The following is a 27979-nucleotide window of genomic DNA, read 5'->3' as shown; positions in this document are numbered from 1 at the left end:
GTATGTGTTGACTTCACCAATACAATATGAAACGTAGCTAAATCACCCATCAATCTTGTTCAGTAGTTTGGCATCAATACTCTTAATATCCAAGCTTGGTCCGCATCTTTATCGGATGGTGCACCCAAATGGTAGCGGCACACAATTTTGAAGTGTGATAAGACCATGAAAACTAAAGTTGCTCTTGTTAAGCAAAAAGAACCCGCCATGGACAAGCAAAGCAAGAGCTACCCACAAGGAAATGAGACTTACCGATCACATTTCCTACTTTCTAACACACAACGAGGGTCTTCAACGCCCCTTCGATAAAGGTCAAAATAGGGGCAAGTCTCCCACTATCTTGTGGGGTTACCCCATTACCAGACCCCTGAACCCTAATACAAACAAAAGAGATACCATCTCTGTTACACCCACCCTGCACCATTTGCAGACTTCTATTCATGTAATTAAAACACACAGCACCTCCCAAATTTCACATAAAGCTTTGCTTGCTTACAGAGAACGGTTTCCAACAGACTTGTGGCACGGCGTGTCATTGGTGGGTATCCTTTAATTTGTTAGCTTCGCTACTAACGGGAAAACATATCGCTACAAGTGTAGGGCGTTTTTTGTAAGGCGTGCTAGAGACCACAGAAGACTGTAGAAAGTCGGCTAGGCCAGAATGTCAAGATAGGGGAAAATTCCAAGCTCTTGTCTGTCTTAATAATTCTAATAGTTGTTTGTTTACTCAAATTAAAATTACACTAATAAGAATTTTCTTCAGTGGGACAGGAGCCTTTCATGTTTCACAATATGATGCAAGTTGATTGCAATGGCATGCTCAGATCCCTTGAACGGTCCCGGAGAAAAGAAGGGTAGAGTAGGTCGGTTCATCCTAAGGGCCCACCCTCATGTCGTCTTCTGGTTCGTTAATGGAGCTGGGGTTGAGGTTCCACAGGTAAGCAACCAAGCCAACAAAGGGGATGAAACTAAGGATTCGCACCAACCCCTTCTTGCTTTCGTCAATGTTGGAAAGGTTATCAACGATGAGCCAAGGCTGGAACAGGCTGTATAGGCACAGGTCCCATATGAAAGCATACCCAGGGCGATCATTGGCAAGGTACTCCAGGAAGAAGGTCCAACGGTCTGAGAATCCTCCGAACCCCTCATCTGCTCTCCCATACACCCACCACACAACCGATACCAACCCCACCATTGCCCCCACTGCACCAACTGCCCTTGCACCTCCTGGTGAGCCCATTGCTCCCTCGATGCCCTCGTTAGACTCTGCTGTGTGCTTCCGACTCTTTCCACTGAGACGTATTGCCATGTATGGAATCAACACAGCTTCAGCAACATCAAAAATTCCATCATCAGTTCAACTTTCTTGTTTTGTCGGTCTTTATCATGACAAAACTGTGCGTTCAAGGAGGGGTGGGGCTGTAAGAAAAAGATAATTTACAGACAAGGACGGTCTTGGAAACTTGAAGCTTAACTGTTTGTTAGGAACATCTGAATTGCCCACAAAATCAATAAGGATCCACTGTATCTGTCACGCTTCCGGTCAGTGAAGAGAAGTGGTGCAAACATCATTGTCCATCCCAGCACAAAGTTGAACAGGGCCTCTGCAGTCTGATGCAGATGCAATCTTGATGAACAGTTCCAATCAACACAAGAGACAATGGATGAATGAATTTCATGTGGGCGCTTACAGGATGCACTGTAGGTGACTCCAGGATATGCACTCCAACTGCTCTGTCAATAAAGCCAACGAGGAACATAAAAGGCCATACAGTGCAAACATTTCAAAAGAACTTCAAATAACCTTTGACTGAGATTGCTGGTTAGTGGGCATATAAAAATACAGAACGTGCTTTCTTTAGTTACAGTGGATCGCTATGCCATCATACAAATTATCAGGACACAACACCCAGAGCACTTACGCTTATTTGAGAGAGGCAATACATAGAAGAAATTTAGAGAGAGATCAAGTAGCACTGAAATTGTATTAGGCTTGATCGCCCACACCGGATCACCCTATAAAAGCACATAACTTAATGAGAATCCTTTTCTTGCTCAAAATAACTGGAAAGAAGGTACAAGTGCGATAAATGACACAATAAATAAGTACAAGGGCATTACTGTTACTCAAATTTTTCTGTCCACAAAAGATTAACAAGATTTTCTTCACCATTGTCCCTTCTTTAAAACAACCACCATCCCACTTATTCATCAACACTACATGGCCTCTTCTTTATTTTTTTCTGTTGGACACACTGTTTCATCATAAAGATGCTAAGATATGCTCATAAATGCATTAGATGTCCACAAATTGAAAACAGTCGCTAACTGACATCTAAGCCCACAGGAATCTGAGAGAGACCAAGTGAGGGAATTACTGAAGTGTCATACCAGGTCAGTAACATGGTGATGAGAGTGAACACTGGCAGAGAAGAAAAAGGCAGTCCGCATCCAAAAGTTCCAACCAAACTTTCTGCCTGGAATTGGATTTCGAAAATCTAACAATGTATTCAGGAAGGACTTTATAGCTGGGCATGAAAGCAGCTCTCTTGCAGAGCATTTATAGCACTTTGGCCATAGTGAAGACCCCAAGATCGTCAGGCGAGCTATTCCTCAAAAGGTCTAGTTTGATGATGCTACTAAATATTTCTGAAGGACCACCTCATCTCAACCTCAACGCAGTGTCAAGGCTTTTGAATATTGATGGAAGTCTGTACTTAGCTAGATCAAGATTGGGTGAGATGACTGGTGATAATCTTCCCATGCTGGCATACAAGGACAACAACGCACCACCACAATTACCATAGTAAAGGACAGTGTTTCCCTTCTAGTCATGACAGATGTGTCACCCAAAAAAAAGGATGTATGTCAAAATCGTACAGGGCAAAAAATTGTTTGTGTGGCACCCTGTCCACTTGCCTGACATGCCTCAGGTCATTTGTACATCACCCTATTCATTTTTAGTTCTTCTAATAGCTTAGACTCTATTCACATTTTACTTCTATGATGACACTACCACTGATAATCAGCTTTATAGCACTGACGATTAATATTGACAACTTTTAGATAACAATAATTGACTTTTGTTAATACTCACAAGCTGCCAGTTATTGGTAATATACTCACAGTCAGTAGACTACTAGTTAGCACTAATGCATTGCTATTAGTATTGAAAGCATGCTGCTTTTATTAAGAACTGCTCAGTGCTAGTTGGTAATAATCTGACTCTATTATGGTAATCAGCTTTTAAGTACTGGTTATTAATATTGACGAATGGTAAGACTTACCGCTAATGATCTGAGCAAGTTGTAAATGCAATGCAACTCTGTGCCAAGTGATGGTGCACCAGCTTAGCTTCACCACAGCTTCTCTTCACATAAAACATTCTCACTTACCCACATTGCATAAAGCATGTTATAAACCCTTGTGAGTGCACATACAGAAGCAAAATGCCACTGAGACACAAAGAGAGAACACAGAGAAAGGAACACAAATGAACAAAAAACCTGAATGATGATGAAGAACTCAGAATTGCATACAATGCCAAAGACAGACTGGGCCCCTGCACGACTGCCCAATTATGGCAGGATGAGAAAGGCAACCAGACAGAGGAGAGGGAGGAGAGAGATCTGAACAATGAGGATCAGAGAGAGAATGATTTGAATACAGGCTTGAAGGAGAAATCTGCGAACAGCAATGAAAAGACCACAACCAGCAGAGGAATGGTGAGAAGATGTGGTGTGATGATGTGTCGAGGCATAATGAAGTGGGGCGTACATAGGCGGCAGTACCCTGATCTGGCCATCCTGCATATAATGCTGATCTTACCAATGCGAAACAGGCACCTGCCTGCCATAATGGCCAACCTGCCTGAAATGCCTGAAAAGGTGCCGCATGCTGGGAAACTGCCACATGGCAAACTGGACATCAGAAAATGTAGATCTGGATGATCTAAAGAGGCTGCAGCAGGATGCCCATAACAATGGCAGGCCTTTCTTTAAGGTTCCAGGGACATACATCACTAGGATGGACAGACATGAACAATGCAGCATGCTAGAGCTCCAAACATTCTCAGCTGACTCAAACAGAGGCTCATAACCAGGAGGTGGACACACAGTAAAAATTACATGACTGCTAAATCCACCTCTTAAATCCTAGTTGTGGCTGAAGGCCAAAGGAGTAGAGAGGATAGAATACCAGAGTGGAACAGCTCACATAGGAGGAAACTCAAACACGACGAACAACCTCTGAATCAAACTCCAAAAGACTACAATGGATCTGAGGGTCGCAAAGAGGTGTTAAGCTGAGAAAGGTGCATTACAGATTAAACCTTCATTAGCTCACTAAACATCCCCAAAACTTAAATGCACTTAGCGTGCTTCAGTGTCCCATAAGCAACCATGGTTGCTTCCATCTCTATAAATAGAGTGTGTGTTAAGTCACTTGCATCCTTTTGCATCCCCAGTCTCTTCGATCTGCCCATCATGACCATGACCACCCGAAGACTGCCCACACCTGCATTTGGTTGTGTTCAATGCAGCAATTATGGAGGCTTGTTTTGGGCAAGATACACTAGTGAAACATAACCAACTCACAATGGCTGAGACACCTTACTCTTGGGAAGACATCACTTAGTCCTCATGAGCAAAAGGAGGCTCTAAGACCTCACAAGGCAATAATTCCACTGCATTGTGCTAAGAAGGTTTCCCCTACCTATTTTTGGGTTCAATGGCTCCAACGGCCCACAGCTTCCCAATCCACTCCACTGCGAGACCGCAACTACTGCCCACCCTTAGCTCACGCTGAGCCTCATCTTTCCCCGCCCTCTTCTACTCAGGTTACCAAGGACACCTCTAGTTGCTCTCACGCTTTTGTTCCACTACAGCTCCAGATACCTCCTACAACACCACCAACGGCACTTCCTTCGTCATCAGATGTTTCAGAGTTCGTGATCCATGAGTGTTTGGATTCCCTATCTATCTCAAAGGGGGACCCTCTTACTTTGCCCTCAAGGGGGGCATCTATTCCTTCTACAGTTTCAAAGGAGTTTCCTACTTCTCCAATTTTATAGGGGAGCCCTACTCACCCTAAAGTTCTTCACACCCCACCATTTACTTTTGAGGCATGTCTCTCTTTCAAGCAATCATTTCCTCTACTTCTACCCAATCTCTAAAGGATCTACCTAGATTGGAGCCTCGGATTTTCAGCCGAGACTTGGTGGCTAGGCCATTGTATTCCTTCCAACATGGAGTCACCAAGCTAGTGGCTTCTCTCCCCAAGGATGTATTTCAAGATCTTACACTCATCCAGTCTCCAATTCTTCTTCACAATTCTCATTTCAAGTGGCATTCTCGGATTACAGGGTGGATCTTCTTTTCTCTCCCTCCTCTTTTGTGCTCCTTTTTGTGCTTGAGAGGGGGCGTTGAAAAACCACAAGAGAGTCGAGGCACCACCTGAGAGACTTCAGTGGGCGAGACTCCAAACTGTTTGTGCCTATATATATAGCACCACCCATTCGCACCCACCACACACTTTCATTCCTTCATCAAACATTTGTCTCTTCTCTCTCCTTCCACCATCTTCATCCCTTTGCTTCAAGCGCCCCATTACCTCAACATCAAGCCTGCGTTTGGAGCTCACCCACACCTAGCGTCATCTTCCACACCCTAGCATGAGCATCTGCAGCCTAGCGTCACCTCCTCCACCACCGAGCATCATTTCCACCTTGCATTTGACTGTTTGGGAGGTTGTTCTCCACCTGGCATGTGCTCCTCCACCATCTGGTAGCTCCCCTTGCTTGCGTTTGACAGTGTAGGACCCTCTCCACCGCCTAACAACCTCCCTCTTCACCAATTGTCAGCATCTAGGCTGTTTTCTCTTATGTTTGACAGCTCCCACCCTCCAAGCATCTGCGTTTTGCAGCCTGAACCACTCTCCACCACCTAGCATCACTCCACAACAGCTGGTGTCAGTTCTCCCACCATGCATTTGCAGATTCAAAGGCTCAAAAAGGCTCCTCAGCATCAAATGGCAGTCTCCCAACTCTAGGCGTCATCCTACTAGCTGTGTTTGGCAGTCTCGCACTCTTCCTAGCTTTGGCATCAATCTCCAACAACTAGTGATCTTCTTCCGACAGCTTCTAGGGACTGTGCTCCACTCCCTCAACCACTGTCCCCCACTTCCAATCATTACTTCGACAACCTACTACCCGAACGACTGTGTTTCACTCCCTTCACAGTCCAAATTCCCTTCAAATACTGCCACATGATTCAGACATGACATTGCAGTCATCTTCTAAGCTTCAGCTCCATTGTATCACCTTTGTTCACTTAGCATGACTCTATGCTTCATCATCCTCTACTTTTGTGTTTTGAGCTTCTCTTCTCTTTCAATGTTTACCATATACATTTTGTGTTTCTCCCCCACAAACCCTCCTATCTCTCTGGTCTACTTTCACAGCAATCATTTCCTGACATGATATGCTGTACAGGTGCCCATGTCCTGGTAATCCTCTGTATAGATTCTATCTCCTTTCTCATTCAAGGTTGCAGATGCTCCTACTTCTCCTCCACCTTGCAATGGCTCCCGCCGCAACCAACTCCCGCAATTCTCTAGATTTGCTCCTCCTGAAGATGACATTTGACATATAGGGATAATTCTCTAACATACAAACAGAAATGCACAATTAACCCTTTAAAATGCATCATCTTGCCTCACAGATTCAATAGAAATTAAGTTTTCTACAATGAAACAAAGTCGTTTTTAACTGAGTATTAAACCAGAGGTTCAAGGCAACAATGACAGGATCGCCAAAGTGTTACAGCCCTAAGTCTATGCGAAATGCACAACAGGATTGCATTACTATATGAGGAAATACAGCATACTGCTACAAGTATTCCAAAAGCCCTGCATCAAATTCACCTTTTCCAGTTGTCACCCAGTTGTTTACTACCGCAAGTGACCAGCTACACCCAAGCAATACACTGGGGTGTTTACCAATTCCAGTGCTCCAAATTGCTGCATTTTGGTATCCAACCTGCTGCCCTTTCACATTCAATATCCTCTTAGCTCTAGTTGGTGGTTACACACCTCCGAATCTGCCTCTAATGGATCTGCCTTTGAGTATCTATACACTCTCTCATTCATTCACTCCATTCATTCATTCACTTCAAAGTTCTCTTTCTTCTTGTTTGAGTTCTATCACTTGTATTATTGCATTTCTAGTGTTCTTGCTTTAGTTCTTATGTATTAGCCATGTTCATACATTATGTGTTTTCTCAATGCAAACCCTAGCATCACTTCGCATGGTATCAAAGCTAGTGCGCTTCTAAAGAGTACTTGGTGGTTATTGTCATGAGGACGTGAAAATTTGATGCTTTGCTTATGTTTAATTGACATTTGATTAAAGGATTAATCAAATGTGCAATTAAAATATGCACATGTGAGGTGCAAGCTACTTTTTCACAGTTGAAGGCCGAAGGACCCTGTGAGAAAGATAGGTGTCAAAGGCAAAAGTTGTAACAAGTTACACTTGTTAGACTCTAGGTGAATTTTGGTGTCAGTTTGCCCCTAGAACCATTAATTGGCCATTAAGTGTCAGTGGTGATACTAGGGACTAGGCATTAATTAATGGATTAATGCTTGTCCAAGGGTCAATTAATGCATGGGACCACTTTGGGTTGCAAATGGCCTAGCCAATTAATTTTTGGATGGACAAGGTCAATTTTCTGGGCATGGATTAAGGGCTGAATTAATTTTCAGAATTAATTAATTCTGAAAATTAATTAAATTGCTGGAAATTGCTGAAAATGGATTAAGAAAGCTGCCACTTGGCAAAACTTTCCCATGCAAGTGGGGGAAAGGCTAAATAGGGCTGAAGGGAGAGGGAAATCTCGTTTTTTCATTTTGGAGCTGTTGGAAAGAGGTGTTGGACTGTTACTGCCAGCTTTTTGGCCCAATTCCCAGCCATTGGAGACCATTTTGGTGATGGAGATTGCATATTCTTGACCTTGGGAAGCTGGCAATTGCTGCCGATGCACTTTCTCCTAAAGATCACAGTCTTTGATGCTCCTATTGTTGTTGGTGCATCCATTTGGGGCTGGTACAGCAGGGCAGCAGCTGATTTTGATCAATTCTTCGCGACAAATCTCAGAATTTTCTCTTTCTACAACATTCTCTCATCTCCTTCAGTCTATGCTCAGCCATTCTTAGCAATTCTTAGCCATTCGGAGAATATCTCAGCCATTTTTGGTGGGTTGATTTGTAATTTTTGCAGTAAACCCTAATTTACAACAAAAATTAGGATTTAGCTGCCACCTTGGAATCTGTGCCAAAGATCGAAGGCTCAAGGGACTGAAATCAGCAGCTGATAATTGAAGATTATCAAGGGACTTCAGGAGCCATCCCATCCCGAATTGATTTGGGGTAGCATTTGGCCAACCAAGGGTCAAATTGGAGAAGAAGTCCTGGGTGAATCATGGGGCAAATGACCCAAAAGGCTTGCTGGTCATTTATGAAAGCAAGAGCAATTGGTTAGCAGGAGGAGATTGAAGAATCTCAAGTTGTACTCCTTCCAATTGAATGAAGCTAAAGAAATACCGCAAGGGGCGCCAGTTTTGGGGCCAACAGGGAGTCTACTGTCCAAGAATGTTATAGTAAAGTGTGTATTTCATTTTAAGTGCATTTATTTATTGTTGTAATTAACTCTTAAATCAGGTTATCACCACCCATTCCAAGAAGGAAGGCCGGTTTCAGTTATCATGCTAGCTTGGTTTGTGTGAGATACACAAGCAACACATAACCAATTCACAATGATTGAGACTCCTTCCTTTTACAATCCCATTGTGTCTTGTCATGCTTCTTCATCACTCAAGGCCTTGAGGAGATGTTATGGCCTCAACAAGGAGGATGATGCATTATCTTTTTCTTCTTCTTGGCAAAACATAGAGCTCATGACTGATGAGAAGCTCAATGAATTCTTGCACGTCAAATATTCCCACTACACTCCTAAGAGCCTTGCACATCGGTTAAGATCAATTGGTGAGGATGGCCAACTCTCCACTCACGGAGGATATACTACATTCAAGATGACTAGCAACCCATCTTCTTCATCATAGCCATGCCCATATAACCCTTTTGAGTCATATGAAACAAATTCCATCCTTGTATTTTCTACTATGCATGATCTGGATCATGAAAGGTTTGATTATGTTAACTTCCATAGGGGAGGCTCTACCACTCTAGACATAGACATACATCTACAAGTACATCTGATATTATATCCTGTATTTCTTTTTAAGTATGGAATTGGTATTTCTGGTTCACAATTCCCTCCCATCTCACCCTCTTCTCTCGATTCTCTTTCATTTGCTTTAAATAGCTTAGGATTAAAGCCCACAACTGCATCAAGCACACTAGGATTTAGGATCATAAGCTTCCTTTCCTAGCACTTTTTCTTTTTCAGTACCACATATTACCTACCCACAATTGAATGCCACTTCGCACCCTAGTACATCATTAGCAAGAATGTCACCCATTAACATTGTGCCTTACACATATCTACAAGTGAGCACTTCTATCTATCCTAGGATGATTGTGATTGATATCCCCCTCACTCCCCTTGGACGTTCACCACCTTTTCCATCGGCCTCTCAAATGCAGGGATATCCACCTCTACTTATGGTGCATCATCACACCTCCATGGGCCACTTCCACGTAGGGATTTCCATCCTCTACCTACATAGTCCTTATCCCTCCTCCTTGGGCTACTCAAACGACTACCATGCCCATGCCCAATCAATCCATGCCCACTTTTGGATCCAATGAACACACATCCCGCACGCATGGTGAGCACTCTAGGGTTTATCCCAAGTGTACTCCACTCTCCCACCCACCCTACCCACACTATTCCTCCTTCAGCACTACCACTCCACTTACTACTGCCAAGAATATCTTTACACGCAAGACTCGTTTCAACAAGTTGAATTTCACTACTTGATCTAACCTGATGCAAGAAGTGCTTAGGTCTCATGATCTTTGAGACCTAGTAGTTGGTTTAGAGCCTAACCCTCAACTAGCCCACCCTAACCATATTTGTCAATGGAGAGCTCACAATGCTACAAAAAATGTTGAGTTAATGCAGGGGTTACTTCTTGAGAAACCAACATATCAATCTCGATTATGAGCTGCATGAGTTTTCTATTAAGAAAGGGGATGAGCTAAATGTCAAGTTGGCTGAATATAAACAATTACTCATCCAGTTCGCCACTACTGGCTCACCAAAGTCAGATGATGATCAAGTCACACTCTTCTTAAAATAAGTTGCCTTCTAGATACTTCCACTTTATGTAGCACATCATCTCGTTGCCCTGATTACCGACCTTCTACAAGTTTGAAAGTCACTTCTTGAGTTACGGGAGGCTGTATGACCCAAGTCCACAAGAAGTTTTCTTCCCCATCTTCATATTGGTAAGAACTCTCAAGCTAGGAAGGTTACTTAAACCAAGGGTGACACCCCTTCCACAAACAAAACCAAAGAAAACAAAGAAGCTAAACCCATCTAGCAACAACTCCTTGAAAAGAAAAGGTTTTGCATGCATTGCTAGCATTCAGGCCATGTAGATGAGGAGTGTTCTACTAAGGCCCATAGGGCCCAATGAAATAGTCAATGACCGAGATCCTACATTCACTGGCCATTTCTAGCAAACGGTCTTTCAAAAGTTAGAAACTCAATTGTCCATGTTGCCCCCTTGGAACATCCACAAACCGATGGGAAGATCAAACAAACGAATCAAACTATGGAGGATATGCTTCGTGCATATGTCTCCCATAGACAATCTGATTGGGAGCATTATCTTTCTCATGCTCACATTAAGTTTGGTTATAATAGTCCTAAGCATTTGGCTAATGGTTATAGCCTGTTTATGCTTATGTACGATTATGAGCCAAAACCACCGATTGCCACAGCTCAGGGGGATGAAAATACAATCCCTAGTTGACTTTCTGCAACAATATGCATGAGATGTTGACATTTGCAAGAGAAAGTATTAAAACAGCCCAAGATCCTGCCATGTTTTATGCTAACCAACATCGTACTCCTAGGGAGCTCCAAGAAGGCATGTGGGTTTATTGTCAAGTCCTAATGGACTCCGCTTCAATGACTATAGACAAGTGCTATAAATTGTCTTCAGGATATTGCAGTCCTTTCCAAATTACCAAGAAGATAAGTGGCATATCCTATAAGTTAGACTTACCTTCAGAAATCCGAGTTCACCCTGTGTTCCATGTGAGTCGTTTGAAAGAACAACTAGGACAAGGTGAGCAAATTGTTCCAATTGAGGAAGTTCTCTGGCTTGAGAATATTGCTCATTATGTTCCACTTGAACCCAATTGGTTCTTGACCTTAAGACTAAACGATCCCATCGAACCGTTCATCTCAAGTATTTGGTCAAGTGGAAAAACTGCCCGGACGGGGAGGCTATTTGGGAGTCAGTACACTCATTGAGGAGTCACTTTCCTCACTTCGTCCCTAGGTATATTGTTGAAGATAGCAATCATTCATAAGCAGGGAAGTGTTATGTTCCTCAACATCTCAATGGATGCTAGTAGCATTGATCATGGGGTTTACGAAGTTACTTAGTGTGAATGCACTAAGGACACTTCCGTTTAGGGCAATGAAGTCCTATAAATGGGACTCGAGCGCTTATTGTGCACATTCATTGTGCGATCGCCACTCTTGCACTCTCGGCCTGTTGGCTGACACATCCATTCACCATGATCATGTGGGCTAGTGGTATGAAACACCAACCCTTGGGATGTGGTCATGACCTGGAGTGCTGCTAGCTCCCAGGCTCAGGGGTGAGCCGGTTTGGCTCTACAATTGGGAGGTGAGTCTGATATCCAATCCCTTTATGGTGAGTTTGGCTTGTGTCATGTCTCATGTGCAAGTTGGATCCTAGGGGGACGTTTCACCTACTCCTTTTGACACACATGCCTCTAGATGTGTTGCAAATAGATTGCAACCACTTTACAAGTCTCCTGAAGGTTTGGGTGAGTAATTTGCTAAACCCACTCGATTAGATTTCTCATAAAATGCACTTTTTGTATTCATTCTCGAGTCTCTTTCTACACCCCCACTCATATCCCTTCCCCACCTGGCCACAAGTTTCATTGGCAAAGACCTGCTAATGGTTGTGTTTTGGTGGCCCCACACTTAGGCTAGCCCCCTTAGGTACTCTAGGCTAGTCTTCATTCCTTAGGCTAATGAGTCAAGCCCATAAGCTAATATGTCCTTAGGCTACTTAAGCTATAGGATTTCCTTCATTTGTCTTCTACTACATTCACATATTTCCACATTCCCATATTCATTACTCTGTTATTTTTTCATTTTAGCTTTACTTTTGTTTTGTCTTTCTTTGAAGTATCTCACAATGAAGCTTTGATTTTGCAAATTCTAATCTCTTCTATAGGATTTTGTATTTCAGGCTAGGACTAACATGCACGTTTACATCGGTCTTTCTTGGCCAGTCTTTCCTACGCTTAAGACATGAGAAGCTCATCATTATTTTGTGGTTTAAAACACAAAACTAATAGACACAGTGTGCACCACAGCTCTAGAAATCCTCCCCAAGCTTTAGTGGAGGCTCACACGTGCTAATAAGATCCTTTGAAACTAAAAGAAGAGCCACTAAATCCAAAGACACATCACTCATGTTGAAAGCTTGTCCAGAGGATGGCCCCTAAGGTAGCATCCCCCACAATGACCACCTACTCAATGAAGCTAACCCAGGTACCAAGATGAGTAAAGCCATGACCAAAGAGGAGATGGAAGCCAGCATTTGAAACATAAAGGGCTTCCACTACTATAGAGCTTAGATGAGGACAATAGCAAAGTATGGTGCCCACACCACAAATAGGCACGAATGAGATGTCACTAGTGGGGACAAAGCTATCGTCATGACAAAGATTTTGAAGCTAATCACACTTAAATGTCTTATGACTGCTATTACACCACCTAAATTTGCCTTTCAAATTATCTTTTTTTTCTTTAGCATTTTTTTGGCTGTTTAAACAGCTTCAAAAGGCCATTTTGTGTTATAGACACCACGAGAGTCTTTTCTATGGGTCAACTGGCTCAAAATGTTAAATAGAAGGGGACTCAATGTGCACTCCTACTTTCGTTCCCTTTGCATCGTTATTCACCCTCATCAATGTTGACTCTCCATCATCTCTCCCCTTCAAGTTGTTGACTTTTAGGCAGCCACCCAACCAACTAATGGTTCCGTCCGCTCTAGTTGTTGACACTTGCCCTTACATGTCATCACCAACTTGTTGAAGGTTGATTCTAACGAGACATGAGGGATAGGAGAAGGTAGACAATCTTGATAATTCAACTCTCAACCATGCCAATCCTAACAGTCCATCATGATGATAAACATCTTTGTAAAAGAAAAGCAAGGGGATGTGGGCTATCGAACAACACACCTAATGGAGGATAGGAACCTCCAAGCCTCATAGTTATGCGAAACGGCTCGAAACAGAACTTAGGAAGGGGCAAAACACTAAAACGAGGTCAAAATCTCTTGAAACACGTTTCCTGGACGACGAAAACGTTTCGTAATCCCAAAACAGTGCCACGTGGCATTTCAAGCCAAACCCGAAACATTTTGGGACATAATAAGTTTCAATGGAAAAGGATGCAATATTTATGGTAAAAATTTGAAAGTTTATGCCCTTTTAAGAAGACATAATTTATTTCAAGCCACAAATGTGCCATTTTGAGCGTAGATCGAGTGAGATCGGATCAACCATTTCAATCACAACCTTTACAAGCAAAAAGAGACCCACACTTTCAATCATGGCCTCTCATAAAAGCAAAACTGTGATTCTTCCACATGTGAACATTAAAAGTGAACAACTGAAACAAGGATCATGGCTACAATTTGGTTCCAACTACAATTTGTCAATCAAGTCCAACACTTATGATAATCAATTATGACCAACAAAGACTTTGATCTCTCTCTCTCTCTCTCTCTCTCTCTCTCTCTCTCTCTCTCTCTCTCTCTCTCTCTCTCTCACCAAGAACTTCTTTCATCTTATAGCTTCATTAACATCTTCTAACTTATAACTGTAAGTTTTTGCATATTGATAAATTTAAGTTTTTTAAGTAAAAGTCTTTAAGCCTTATTAACTAGGATATCATGTAACATTTGTCTTCCCTTGATGATGTGGCGTTCCCATTCCCATTTCGGACCCTTTGAAAATTCCCATCCCTGTTCCCGTTCCAAAGTTTCACTTAACTATGCCAAGCCTAAGGGGAAAAAGCAGACCAAAGAAGACCAGCAGCTGAAAACATAGATGGGATAGCCCAAATCTGCTGAAGGTGCTGCGTAGGACTTGTGTGTTGCTTGCCACAAACCACCAATCGTGTTCCATAGGAGACTGCACGCAGAGAAGAGTATAAACATACCTAAAAGGGGGTAAAAAGGGGAATACACAGCAGCAAGACCGGAAAAATGCAATCTATCGCAAATGCAACACGCTTGGCACTGATACCGTGTGAGTGAGTATGTAAAAGCAACAATGCAACTAAGAGAGAAAGAGAGAACACAAAGAGAGGAATGCAAACCAATGCAAAACCTAAATCACGATGAATAAATTAGAACCACATACAATATTGAGAATGGACTTGGCCAATCACAAAGAGGCGAAAGCAATGTAAGGGACCTTCATGGAGATGTCTAAACTTTACCACATTGTCCACCGTAGGACAATATGCAAGCTCCAACTCTCAATACAAGATCCTCTCTTGAACACAATGGTATCAATTCTCTCTATGCTTCATGCAAGTGCAAAATACACGTTCTTCACAATTGTCAAGCAACTCTTAACTATGACACAAAACAATTGTTGGCAAGCTTTGTGGAAAGTCAAATCTCAATTCTCAAAGCATCCACCTCGGCTGAATAGCATTCTAGGCTACTAAAAAAGTAACTCTAAACAACTTTAGCATAGAAGGAGTAACACTATGTTGTGATTGACCAAGTAATAATCTAACCCCAAAGTAAAACAAAAGCCTATAATGGCTCTCCAAGTCTCTATGTAATTTTATCCCAATTATTATATACATCCCCTCCCCATACATGATCCCAGCCCTGCAATTACAAAAGCGGCCTTCTGTTGATGCAAAAGGGCCTCTAAATGAATAATCTGAAGGTAATAGCTCATGTAGAAACATCCAATCAGCTATAGATGAGCCAACTCACGGATACAACAAATCTCCTTTACATAGAGATGTCATGACTATACTAAACACTATCTATGCATTCTAGAACAACTTGGGCCCTAGTTCCATGGGGCAATGCCATCTAAATTTGTCATCTCAAAGTCCTTATTCAGCATCTCATGTCTGTGAGAAAAGTGCTCACTCTACCTCCTTATCATCAAATCATCACATAAAGGATAATATATGTCACCAAATCATCTAACAAGTTGTCAAGCAAGGTTGAGGTTATACTATAACCTCCAAAATCCATGCTGTTGAAAGACATGGCCATACTATTGATAAGAAGCTCCATGTGCCTATTTAGGAAATAAAGGGCTGTCAATGCAAATAACTTTTCATAGTCCAACCATCGCTTCTGGGTAAAACCTTGGCAACAAACCTAACTTTGTGCTTCTCCAAGGTCCATTAGCCATATACATGGTCTATCAGACCCATCTAATTCCAATCACCTTAGTTCAAGTGGATGCAGAACCAACTCTCAAGTTTGATTCCACTCGATCAAATCTAGCTCCTCAGCATGGCACACCATACATGGTCTATCAGACCCATCTAATTCCAATCACCTTAGTTCAAGTGGATGCAGAACCAACTCTCAAGTTTGATTCCACTCGATCGAATCTAGCTCCTCAGCATGGCACACCACCACCCATTCTATAACAGAGCCCCCTCAACAAATACACCCACCTATCCTCCATAATCTTGTGCATAAGGGCATGGTTCATATCAAGCGAATCAACAGGCTGCTGCTGCCCTGCTGATGTTATAACCTCTCTGAAAGGAAGCACATAAGGAAAGTTTGACCCCTACTGCTATTGTAAAGCTCCTTTCACACAACCCATGACTGTGGGAGATTGCAGAATATTAGAGAACTACTTAGCATTTCGCCTTTCTTCAACATCTGCATCTTACTTTGACACGTTTAACAGCTAGTCCACTCTATGTGTGTCGGTGCGCCAAGCTTCACATGGCGTCTGACCACTACCTCTAGGGATACCTCGAGGGATGTTCTTTATGTCCGCACTATCAAGTCGTACTTCTTAGCCTTTGCAATATAGTGCCCATCCCATGTAAAAGGCAGACAGACTCTCGTATTAACGTTATCAGAAATGCCAATCCCTCGTACGATTAAAAAAGGACATACCGGTGCATAAGGCAAAAGGAAGAGCCACACAACGTAAACGGCCGTCAACATCCCCAGAAGCAGCTGAGCCACCGCGATGGGAAGAGAGCGGGCATGGTCGTCGACATCATCTGCTGGAGAAGGAGTGTCGTGGTTAGCTGAAGCCTGGAGGGCCAAGAGACGACGCTTTCTCGGCTGATTTGGAGAGACGCTGGTGAGAAGAAGATGATGATACTCATGATCGATAATGTGCCCCCGCGCCCTTCCTTCAACCGAGCGCTTTGCAGAGCAGCTACTCGCTTCGTATCTGACGAACGTCGGCCTGCAAAGAGGAAAAGGAAGAAGAGGGGGCGAGAGGCAAAAATGCTGGTGGCATCGTAGCAGACCAGCCATGAAAAATGTCGATAGGTAGGCTGGATGTTATCGACGTATAGGCCTACATTCACTAGCAAGAGAAAACTTCCCACAAGAAATGCATTGAAGAGGATAGCTTACTAGTAGCTACTTGAGAAGGACCGTCTCAAAAGCTAGCATGACTTTTGTTGGGATGGATGACATGCTTTGAATGGAGCTGCTTTGATAGGAAGGTTGGAGTAAGGACGAGTAAGTCATCTTAAGCATAGTTAGTAGGTCCCATGCGGTATTAACTTTGGTGACATGTGGCAACCCAGCAAAAAAACATGCATGCAAGTAAGCATGATGAGCAATCATGGACATGGAGATGTAGAAGTTGATGCTAGTGCTGCAAAGAAATAGCTTAGCAAAAGCTCTAAAGATGCTATGGAGATGGACTGCTCCAAAGTGGTCAAGGTAGAGATTGAGAAGGCGATGCAAGGTGATCTTTATGCCTACAACAAAAGGAGGAGCAATGGCTCACTCAAGAAGGGAGGAAGAAAGTCCTCTAAGTGCAAGTCTCTTTCTCACAATCCAAGCTTCAAAATAGATGTATTGATTACTCTTGTTCTTGTCTCTTCTTTTATTTTATGAACCCCTTATGAAGCATGAATTTGAATATCGGTTCGATGAAGCCTTGTTGCAACACTTTTATTATATTGGCCATGGCTTTTATTTAGTTCTTGTTAGCTCACCTCAAGAACAAGAATGGATTTTGGATAGTATCCAAGTATATCCTAAAGTGAATAGGCAAATATATACAATGTCGAGCGATACGAAAAATTCCCAATGAGAGAGAAAAGTGTCCTAGTGATCTTAAGTGTGTTCACACACATCACTACCAAAATATGGTAACAAATCCCCTTGAGAGTGATGCAATAAAATAAGAGCTAGCAACTCATGAATAGGAAAATTCCAAGTCCAATGGAACATGATCAATCTACAAAGAAGAGTAAGCCCAAAGCTTTGTGAAAAACTTCAAACTTCTCAGAAGACAAATCCTTTGTGAAAACATTTGCAAGGTTGTCCTATGTTGGCACCTAGGCCAAATTGACCTCTCTTACAAATAGTCTATACTCTTGATTTGTGGGTGGTACAACTTGTAATCTTTGCTTTCAGTACTATATCTAACAAAAGTACATTTTATAGCCTTGTTATCCAACCTTTTGCATTGCTACATTGGTACTAATGCATAAGGCAAGCAAGTAAAAGCACACAAGTGAGCAACAAATGGCTTCTTACCATGCCAAGCCTCTATGGAGTAATAGACTGCAATGCATAAATGAGGCATTAATTAAGCACCTAGTTGTACACAAAATAGTCTCAAGCAAGAAACTATGTTGCAAATCTTGACTTTTAATCATGGATCATGCCATCACTATGAGAGATCTATTCTTTCTCTCAATTAGACCATTTTGTTGTGGTGTATATAACGATGTTCATTAATGCTTTATCCCATATTTGGCTATATATATACTTCCCTCTCCCCCCACCCCACTAGAACAAAGGGTGCCCACTTTACACCCTTACAAATTCTCAACCATACTTTTAAGTTGCTTAAAGTATAAAAACCATTAACTACAAACAGTGACAAGCATGCAAGTCAAGCAAGAGTGCAAGTGCCAAAATTAATTTGAAAAGAATTATACTTTTTGGATATAGTTGTAATATTTTAGGCACCATGATTGGCACAAGTACTAACAACTTTGAGTTGCCCTATTGTAATATCGTTTGAGACCCAAGCTCACTCTATGTAAATTGTAAAATGATCCTAGAATAGTTACAAAGGTACGCAGTCATGAGAGATTGTAGTTCTAATCTTCTGTTGACTTTTGATTGGACCAACCCAATGAGCATAAGATGTATGCATATATTAAAAGGAACCTATCAAGAGCCTAAAAAGTGGAAAGGGCACCCAACTTATGGAGGAACCCTAAATCCTAAACCCATTATATATAAAAGATAAAAAGTGTGTCGAAGTGCTCATTCTAATGTGTTCACATTTGAGGCCTCTCTTCCTCTTACTTCCATTCTATCTTCTTATGTATTACATTGAGAGTGAGAGTGTTATAGTGAGGAAGTGAGTGAGGGACTTGGAGTGTGAAGCTTCTCTCTTACTTTCTGCTCTTTTCTTCTTTCCTTCATTCTCCTATAGTATGGAGAGTGAGAGGTGGAGCTAAGTTTGAGGCTATCGCATCTCTCCTTTCATCATGTTTCCTCTCTTCATTGGAGCACTCAAGGCAAGGATCGATCATAGTGGAGCAATGAGAGCAAATCAAAGGAGCCATGCTTGTATTGTGAGGGCATTGGCAAGCTTTCGAGGCATCCAGCCTATAATGCATGAAGGCAAGAAGGTGAACCTACTAGAAGCTCTTGATTGTTTACTTTATCACTTGCTTAGAATAGTGAGGAGAAAGTAAATGGTTGTAAGAATGGATTATGAGTTAACCATGTAAAAATTAGTTGAGTTCAAGACATTGAAGCTCCTAAAATAATAGGAGTGCCTTCTGAGTCTCACATGTCATGTGGTTAGCTTGATATTGTTGGTTATTTTGTTGGCTTGATATTTTTTATTATTTTACCAGAATAAAAAATGTCCACCTAACTAGATGACACAAGGAACTTGGATGAAACTCTTATTATTTTAGGATCTTTAGTGCTCTTGGACTCGATTGCCTCTCACATGGTCAACTCATAATCCATTCTCATAGCCATCAACTCTCTCCTCACTCTTCCAAGCAAGTGAGAAATCAAACAACTAAGAGCCTATAGTAGGCTCACCTTCTTGTCTTCATGCATTATAGCTTGGATGCCGTGAAAGCTCATTGGCGGCCTAACGATCCAAGCATGGCTATTTGATCTGCTCCTATTTCTCCATTACAACCAATCCTCTCCTTGAGTGCTCCAACCAAGAGAGAAAACTTGATAAAGGGAAGATATGGTAGCCTCAACCCTAACTCTACCTCTCACCCTCTAAGCTATGGGAGAAGGAAGGGATGAAAAGAAGAATGAAAATAAAGAGAGAAGCTCTAAGTCTTTCACTCACTTCCTCACTCTCACACTCTCACTCTTGACGTCATGCATAAGAAGATAGGATGAAAGCAAGAAGAAGAGAGCTCTCAAATTTGCGCACATTAGAATGAGCACTTCTATTTAGGAGTGGTGGTAGTTATTAATGGTGAGAGATGTTGCTTGGTACTTGTGGTGGGGGTTAGTATCATGGTTGGTGATGAAGTCATTGAAGGGTTTTTAAAGGTATTTTTTATACCGTTGATTGAGAATCCTTTGAATGGATGAGCTTGCATGGGTACGGAGTTGTAGATTCAAGCATGTGGACAAGTCATTATTGATAGATAGGTGGTGGAGTAGGAGTTGTCACAAACTTTAGTACCTGCCATAAAAAAGCTCTTATATGTTTTTGCACATGAGACATATCTTAAAATGGTTCAAATCCCACAGAAGCTTAGAGTGTGGTCACACACTTGAGGACCCAAACTATATGTAGAGTTATATACAAAGTACATATGTGAATGCATGCTCATACTTAGGTAAGTACTTAGTTAGGAGATGGCTCCATTGGTTCCTTATGATTGCTTATTGATGAAGCGAGTCATTGTGGGAGCTTTTCGCTTGACCACTAAGACCCATGGACTGCTTATTGCTCAAGCGTTTTGAGCTGAATGCTAATAGCTACCTCTCACATAGCCGTATACACCCTTTACCCTACGAGTGTAGTGAGCTTACCTCCATGCCTGATCGAGTGCCCTTCTCTCTTGAACATTTCGGTAGCCACAATTCAAGATGCGAGCCTCAAGCAACCTCAATCCTCCACCTTCAAGCTCCATGCTCCATAGCCACACGAGACAAGAGATGAGAAGAAGAAGGGAAGAAGAAGAAGAAGAAGAGAGGAAAAGATGGAGAGCTTCTCTACCATGGTCCCTCACCCTCACACACTCACTCCCTCTCTCAAGCACAATCAAAAATAAGAAGAAGAGAAGAAAAAGATGAGAGCCATTTTTTGCCACACACTAAGAATGAGCTTCTCCATTCACTTTTTGGCTTTTATACATGCCCCAATCCCTTTTGGGCATCCATGATCCCCTTTTTTACATGACTAGCCATCTTACCTAGGTCCTCTTTTCCTATTCTCTTCTATTTATACTGTCCCTTCACCTATGCCCGTCTATACGTTACAAACTGGACAGGATGGAGCTTGGCGCTCTTTTACAAAAATTTAGGGGCACTTTTGCATTTTTAAATGCGCCTTTCCCCTTTTGCATTTGCCTTGAACTTTAAAGGTTGCCCTTGTGCTTTTGCCCTTTTCTCCTCTTCTTCCTTCTGTCAAGCCACTTTTTTTTGCATTTTTGAATTTTCTTTGGCTTCCTTTTTCTACGTCTTGCATTGGGGTTAACATTACCACCTCCTAGTCGAGTGCTAGTCCCATGCCACTTTGTGGACAACTGCTGATGAGGGCTCGCATAGTTGAAAGGTTGCCATGTGGGTCGATGATTGGGCCTTGTGGGGATTGGACGTGGAGAAGAAGCATTTCAAAATGGTGGAGGTTATGGAGACTGATAGTGGATTGAGTGGGTGATTGGCCTTCCAAGTCGATGGTTGGTGCAGGGTGTCCGATTCACCTGAAAAGGAAAGGAATGTGCATTGCCTAGGGGGTGTGTCCACCTTACCGTGCAGTGCATTGGGTTTGTGGAACTGGGAGTTGGCAAGCTTGGGTGTTGTCCCACACTTGAGGATCCAATTCGTGCACAGGGGAGGTGCAATGGGTGTAGCTTAGGGAGGTAGGTCTAATCGTAGGAAAGTGTGATCTCCCTAGGTGTGTCTTGCCCTTGATGTGCCCTAAGTGTCTGGAGTGGGGGAACAAAAGGGGCTAGGGGATTAAGCTCAGAGCAAGCTGATCGAGGCCATCGGATGCACCTAAGTTGAGGATCTCTAGGTAAAGTGATTGCGGTGCTCATCGAAAGCGAGATACATTGCTTGTTTTCTCTTTTGACTTTTCCTTTTCTCTAATCTTTTCATCTTTCCATTTCTTTTTTATTTTTCTCCCTTTTGAAGCTACATGAAGAACTAGTCCTTGTGTTCCTAGTTGTGGGAGAAAGAGGTTGGGGGCTTGAGGGACTTGTTAAGAAAATTCTTACCCTGCATGTAGCCCTTTATATTCATGCGTATGTTTAGAGAGGTTGTGGACAAGAATCGATGATTACATCTAGTGAATTGGCTATCATTCATATCCTCTAGCAAAGCCATGCAAAAAGATCAAAGAATTGTGGCTCGCATCATGAGTTTAACCAGTGTGTAACTATCTATGCTGGTGTTCAAGTCAAAAAAGAAGGGCGGTAGAGGCGATATTCCTGAGTGGTAGGATCTTGCATGAGCAACATCTTAAGTAACCTAAGGTAATTGCAAGTTGTAACGAAGGCTGGATTAGGGCAAGAGGAGACCTCATTAAGGAAGTGGGAGATGGAGGGCCTAAGGTCATCTATAGAAAATGTAAAGGCTTCTTCTAGTTTAGTGGCATTTACATTATATATTTTAGGAAGTCATAGCGGCCATGGATGTCGGAATTGAAACCCACTCCTACCATTCTTGGATATGGCATGTAGGTCAGGTCATTTCTCTCGTAGGGTAGGGTGTTGCAAAAAGACATTCATGCATCCATATTTGCATCCCAAATTCTTCTCCTCCACTTGGGTTGTGCTTCATATCCCTTCAAAGTCTTGGGCACTTCCATGACCCTATCTTCCCAATAGTCTAGTGATTTTGTCCTCCATAGTGTTGGGTTTTGTTCTCTTTCTTCGTTCCATCGATCCCCAAGTCTTTTGCCCATGTTTATCGCCTCTTCCACCACTCTAGGGGATAGCACTCTACTCATTGCGGGTGGGAATCAGAAGGTAAACTCAAAGGGTTTGCATTCATTTCTCACTATTCCCACACCGCGAGTTCCATGTTCCAATTGTCAAGAAAGCACTCTTCTTTTTGTGGGATAGGGACTTCTGGAATTGCTAGGGGTTGCGCCCTTAGCCTTCTTTGTGTTGCTTGCTCCAACATCTTCTCTCTATTTCTTCTAACTTCGGCTTTCCTTTCTGGAGTTATATATTATTGTGGCACTTCCTGTTGTGCTTCTGATTGTGGAGGATTTGGCTGTGGGACGTGTTCTTCTTCTTGTTTGCCCACCTAGAAATATGGCCCCCCTTCAGTTGTTGGTGGCACTTGTTGCTCTTCTCCTCCTGTGGGCTCCAGTGGTCTTTGTTCCTCCTTATACCCTAGCAACTCTACTTCTTAAGCTGTCAACCTTACCCTTAGCAAGTATTCTCTTTGCTCTTGCTAGCTTAGACTGGTTTTTGTTTCTTATGTTTGGGCACACAAGCCATGTTTTATGGCTCTATCGGCAATCTCTAACTTCTTCTTCAAGAGTTCAGTGGCCTCTTCCTCTTCTAGCTGTGTGATATCTTGAATGGTGTTGAGGAAAGCATGTTGTTGGCCTACCATTCTTGTCTCCATAGCCTCAGCCCTACTCTCTGCTAGCAGCCTCTTGCTTTCTACATGGGCTAGATAGCTTGCCAAGTCCTTCACTCTTCCCTCGCTCTTAGCTACCCACTCTTTAGCTCTTTGCTTCATTTCTTCTAGACTTTCATTTTGTCTTTGGGCTAAAGCCACCACTCTTGTCTCTTGCTCTTTCCATAGTTGGGTAGCTTTTTCTTTCTCCTCTTCCAAGCGCTTCATCTCTCCTTTGAGCCTTTCTTGCTCTTCCAGCATTGACAACTGCTTATTCTCCATTTCCTCCATTTCTTTACGGTGCTTTTTCTCTTCATGGGGTTTTGAGGTGTCTTTTGTTGTAAGCCTATCTGTTGCCGCATCTCTATCCTTTCCAATTGCTCTCTTAATTCCTCCTATTGTATGATAAGGAGCTTATATTCTCTTTGCAGCCCTATTGTCTCTTGTTTTTCCTCCTCGAACCTTTTTTGCCAATTGTCTTTTTCTTCCTTGGCCTTGAGTTCTTCCTTTATCTCATATATCTCCTTTTGATACCCTGCCACTTGGTGCGTCCTCTCCAATTGGAATGCTTTGAGGCTTTTTTTTAAGCCTCCAGCTCAGCCACATCTATCTTCTTTTCTTCTTTTACTTTTTCCAGCTATGCAAGGAGCTCCTTGACATACTCATCGTACCCCGTCGATGGTGGCATTGCTATGGGTATCGACATTGTTGATGCCTCTACTTTGTGCTTTTAAGAATCTTGTCGTGATTTGGCATTGCAGCTGCCAGGCTCTTCATTTCCACTATTGGAGCTCCTCCACTTGAGTCTGGGGCTAATTCTTGCACTCTACCCATGAGATACTACACCCGAGCCATTAGATTACTTTCATTCATTGTGTTTATGGTGCCTTGGGTCGTTGTTATGGTTGCGGTTTTTGGGGCCATGAGAACTGGTGGGATCAGATGAAGCAAGCCCTTGCCCTTTCCTTGCTCAATCTCTATAGCCTTGCCATTGGTGCTTGGTACTTCATCTATTAGCGGGCTCATGGCAGTTAACTCCTCCCTGGCGCATTGTTCTATTGACATGAGAATAGCTTTCATCGTGTCTTCTTCCTCCTCCTTGTGTAGTCTTTCTGCTTCTTCTTCCAATTTCCTCACCATCTCTTCTTCGGCCCTTTTTGACTCTTCTTGGACCTTTTGCAACCGCCTTTTCTTTCTCATCATCCTCTCCTTAGTTTCCTCTTGCTTCCTTAGAGGAATCTTAATTTGTAGCTTCTTTGGACCTCCTCGGCTAGGTGGCATCTCTTAGTCTCTGCCCTTGCTCATTGTTCTTTCACTTGACTAATCTTGCTTGTGGAGTGGTGATCTCTCAAGGGTCTCCCCCACTTCCTCTTCACCTTCCACCTCTCCCATTTCCTCTTGGATAATGGCGATTACTAGCACCTGCCAAACCCTATGGTCAATGCTTTGGATGCAAGCGTTTTGCAACGATCGGATTCGCAGGTGGCATTCGATGACTCACCCCTTGCCTTTTGGCTGGATGCTAGTGCCTTAGTTGAAGTTTCAATGGTTCTCTAGACATAAGCATTTAGGTTGACTTCCTCTAGGGCTCCTACCGCGATGCTTTCAAGCATTTGCACTTGGATTCTCATCATAAGTGCATGTTGTATCTATGACTAGAGAAGCGTGCATGCACCATTTTTGTTTGCAGCTAAACGGTAGCATCGGGAATGTCTGCTAAGCTAATTCCATCGTTACTGTGCACCCTTGCCTTTGTCATCTTCAACATGCTGTAGACATCCCTCTTCTATCTTTTTCCTTGGACACAACCCTAATGATTTCTCCACTAGTTTCGGCCTTAATGCAATTTTGACCTTCCTAGGTGAGCCTCCTCACCTGTCAGTTATGGTGCTGCTGCCCTTGCTTGCATCAAATGTTCTCAAGAACTTCGTGTATTTACTATGGTCAATTCCTTAGCCAGATTTTTCCACATATTTGTGAAGGTTATATTGGTAAATCACCCTCTTTACTGCATCTTCAGCATTTATCAATTCTCGCAAGTTCCCCATACTGTGATACTTGAGTTGGTTGAAGACTCTTGTCTCGATAGCCAACCGGTACCTATTATGCTCTTATTCCAAGAATGGAATTTGTGTTGCCATTTTGGGTTCTTGCCAAGATACAACGGCCTCTATTCGTTCACTTGTGAGGCCATTTTCCAAAATGAAGGTAAAAAGATTGCAACTTTAGGTAATGAAACAAAGGGACTTCAAAGATAGAATGTAAATTTTGCTTCAAATAGTCCGCAAATTCCAAACAAACATGTCCTGAATGTTATTCTTAAGTGCAAAGTCTCTTCATATATCTTTTTACTTTCGGCTTTTGATTTTAAAGTTTTCTTCATGTTTTCTTCTTCTTTTTTGTGCTTTTATTATTCGTGTTTCTATGAGGTTTTCTTTTCCACCTTACCCCCTCCTCCTTGGGAATGATGTGAATCCTTCCTAAGATTGGAGGATGAAGGGTTAAGGGCATTAAGTGCATGGGTGTGATGCTTTTACTTGTTCATGAGCCAAGCGTAAAACTGTGGGTTGTACTCTAAGGTCGCATGACGGTCCATGTCTTGAGGTCTAATATCGACACGCGTAATGTAGGTTAGGACATCAGTTAGGAAGTGACCAGAGTTGATCTGGCTAGCAACGTGTAGTTCTTCCTCACTCAGGATGTGATCCAAGTAAGGATAGGCCATAATATGATCTTCTAAGGGTCGACTACAAGTGATGGCCAATACTCTGAATGAGGTAGGAGCTACATAAGTCTGATCATACTTCACGGTTTTGATGGTGCATCTCTACTCGACATTGATCATGATTTGGCAGCCCTCTTGAACCCATTGGAGATAGAGAGCATACCATTTTCATAGAAAAGAAGAGTCAAAGTTCACCAATGTTTTCAGCTCTTCTAGTTCCTAAGTGGTTGCAAAGGCCTTGCTCTTCTTATAGGATGTGATCAGTTGTTGGTTGCGAGCTTGCTCTTGAGAAATTTCATTGGCAATCAACTCCTCAGCTACCATGGAAACTTTAACAAACATGAATTCCGATTCTTCCTAGGTGCATATGGCAATATACATACTTCTGTTATTAAAGGCTCGTCGAGGAGACCTAAGTCCAATCGGTCATAGCTTTTAGCAAGCATGGTGAAGGTGGCATCCAAGCATCTAATGCATGTGACCAAGTCATCCCCCATATTCTCAGCTAGATCAGAGGCCAAGGTAAGAATGGATCTCTGTTCATAAGAGGGTCTAAGGCTTGCACGAGGTTGCACCGGGCTAGATAACTTAGCAATTGGTGGGTGTTACTTCGGCTGACCCTTAGGGCATGTGTTATGCACTTGTGTGATAGACGTGGTTTGCGGCAGAGATATTGTATTGCTTGCCGCTTGTGAAGTGGTTGGGATAGTAGCAACATTAGGTTGAGTCAGTTTAGGGGTAGCAAGTTGCAGTATTGGTTGAGAGACCCATTTACTATTGCATGGGTTTGGTGGATTTTGGCTCAAGTATCTTGTCAGTTCAAGGTGGCTCACAAGGTCTTGGAGATGGACTGGTAGCAGATGGTTGAGGGGTATGTATGCCACTCGTGGGCTTAGGCGTTGCTTTCGTGTAGTAGCCTTGAGCTCACAATAAGGCTTGAGGCACCCATTGTGGCTTAGCTGTTCGTTTGGTTCTATAGCGCCAATTGTATCTCCTAGTTTTAGGGCATGATGTTCGAGGATGATGGACTAGTGAGGGTTGGCTTTTGGGGGCTGTGGGTGTCGCTTAGGCACCCATTGAAGTTGTGGCACTATGGGCTTGTTTGTATTTTCTTTGTGTTGTGTTTGGTTGGTCTTGTTAGGGTGGGACAAGGAGGGGACAAAGTCATGACCCCCCCTCCCCCTCCCCCTCCCCCTCCCCCTCCCCCCCCCCCCACCCCCCTTTGCACTAGGTACTTTTATCAGTGGCACTACAGGCTTAGATGGGGCTACGCTGCCCTTGCTGAAAGCTGTCACTATTCGCACATTGCCAATGACAAGGTGAATGCACTGGAAGTCGTAGTCAACATTGCAATGTGTTTGCTTTTTGAATACGCATCCTGGCAATGATTCTTTACCAGCTGCTTAAGAGTTAGGCAATACGTAGAAAATCATGGGTAGGCTTTCAGTTTTGATAGAGATCACTATTTTGCACTTCCCTAGCAGTGAGTATGAATGTCCCCCAAATGGGTTGAGTTGGGGCTGCCCAATTAGAGTCCAATGCTCATGGGTAAGGATGTTGAAGTTAGCTCCCTCATCGATAAGATCGTCAAAGGCATATGTCATGTGAACAGTATCGATATGTGTAGGTATGCAGGTGCCACTTCTTCCTCATCCTCTTCCTCAATCTCAATGATGGTGGCTACTCTCATGTTGACAAGTGGTTGCAGCATTGGCAGTTCATGCAATGGATGGGTTGGAGGGTAGTACTTCTTGAGACGACTGCCATAAAAGAAGCCTATGTCCTCTCTCTCTAAGGTCTCGAGCTCTACATTGCCGATTCGACTAATGCTGTGGACTTTGAAAGGCCCTAATCCTCTGAATTTCATATTCTGCTTATTCCCTTCACTAAGTATAGCAACACTAGGTTGCCTTGCTCAAAGTCACGCTGCTTGACATGCTTGTCAAAC

At 42.8% G+C, this 27979-nt stretch overlaps 1 protein-coding gene across 1 annotated transcript; it reads right to left on the bottom strand.

Moving 5' to 3' along the window:
* Positions 1 to 670: 670 nt before the first annotated feature.
* Positions 671 to 16929, bottom strand: LOC148037916 (uncharacterized). Its single transcript, XM_087676927.1, has 5 exons — positions 16425 to 16929; positions 1923 to 2016; positions 1692 to 1729; positions 1476 to 1611; positions 671 to 1326 (listed from the first exon to the last, which is right to left on the bottom strand). Exons 1-5 carry the CDS (start codon positions 16794 to 16796, stop codon positions 875 to 877), a joined length of 1092 nt encoding a protein of 363 aa, XP_087533053.1. The 5' UTR covers positions 16797 to 16929; the 3' UTR covers positions 671 to 874.
* Between the last annotated feature and the right edge of the window lie 11050 nt (positions 16930 to 27979).

Source organism: Lygodium microphyllum, chromosome 4, assembly GCF_053477565.2.
Source record: "Lygodium microphyllum isolate KBCC chromosome 4, Lygodium_microphyllum_v1.1.10, whole genome shotgun sequence".
Taxonomy (NCBI): Eukaryota; Viridiplantae; Streptophyta; class Polypodiopsida; order Schizaeales; family Lygodiaceae; genus Lygodium; species Lygodium microphyllum.
Note: the sequence above shows the minus strand (reverse complement) of the source record. Positions and strands in the feature narration are given on the sequence as shown.